This window comes from Penaeus monodon, chromosome 21 (assembly GCF_015228065.2).
Source record: "Penaeus monodon isolate SGIC_2016 chromosome 21, NSTDA_Pmon_1, whole genome shotgun sequence".
Classification (NCBI taxonomy): domain Eukaryota; kingdom Metazoa; phylum Arthropoda; class Malacostraca; order Decapoda; family Penaeidae; genus Penaeus; species Penaeus monodon.
Genome location: NC_051406.1, coordinates 3,538,572 through 3,538,778, shown reverse-complemented (window position 1 = coordinate 3,538,778; position 207 = coordinate 3,538,572). Strand labels below are relative to the sequence as shown.

Below are 207 nucleotides of genomic sequence, written 5' to 3'. Positions count from 1 at the left end.
TCTTTTTTTATTCATTTATAATTGATTTCTAATATTTTCATTTGATATTTGTTTTCATTTCAGGAATTAGATCCACTTCAGATTCATAGTCATGGAAGTGATGATTCTTTTCATCAGTCTGCAAACATATCTAATGGACAACAGTGTGACTCCATAAACTTTGTGACGGTTAAAGAAGAACTCGAAGACTAAAACTAGAAAAAAAAT

The 207-nt window shown here is 28.5% G+C and overlaps 1 protein-coding gene across 2 annotated transcripts in view; it reads left to right on the top strand.

The window, feature by feature from the left end:
• LOC119586114 (protein jim lovell-like) overlaps window positions 1-207 on the top strand; it is a 15,713-nt gene extending 15,506 nt beyond the window's left edge. For both annotated transcript variants that reach the window (XM_037934805.1, XM_037934804.1), the window contains exon 7: window positions 64-207. In XM_037934805.1, the coding sequence (XP_037790733.1) occupies window positions 64-192 (129 nt within the window). In that variant the 3' untranslated portion in view covers window positions 193-207. The remainder of the gene's footprint in view (window positions 1-63) is intronic.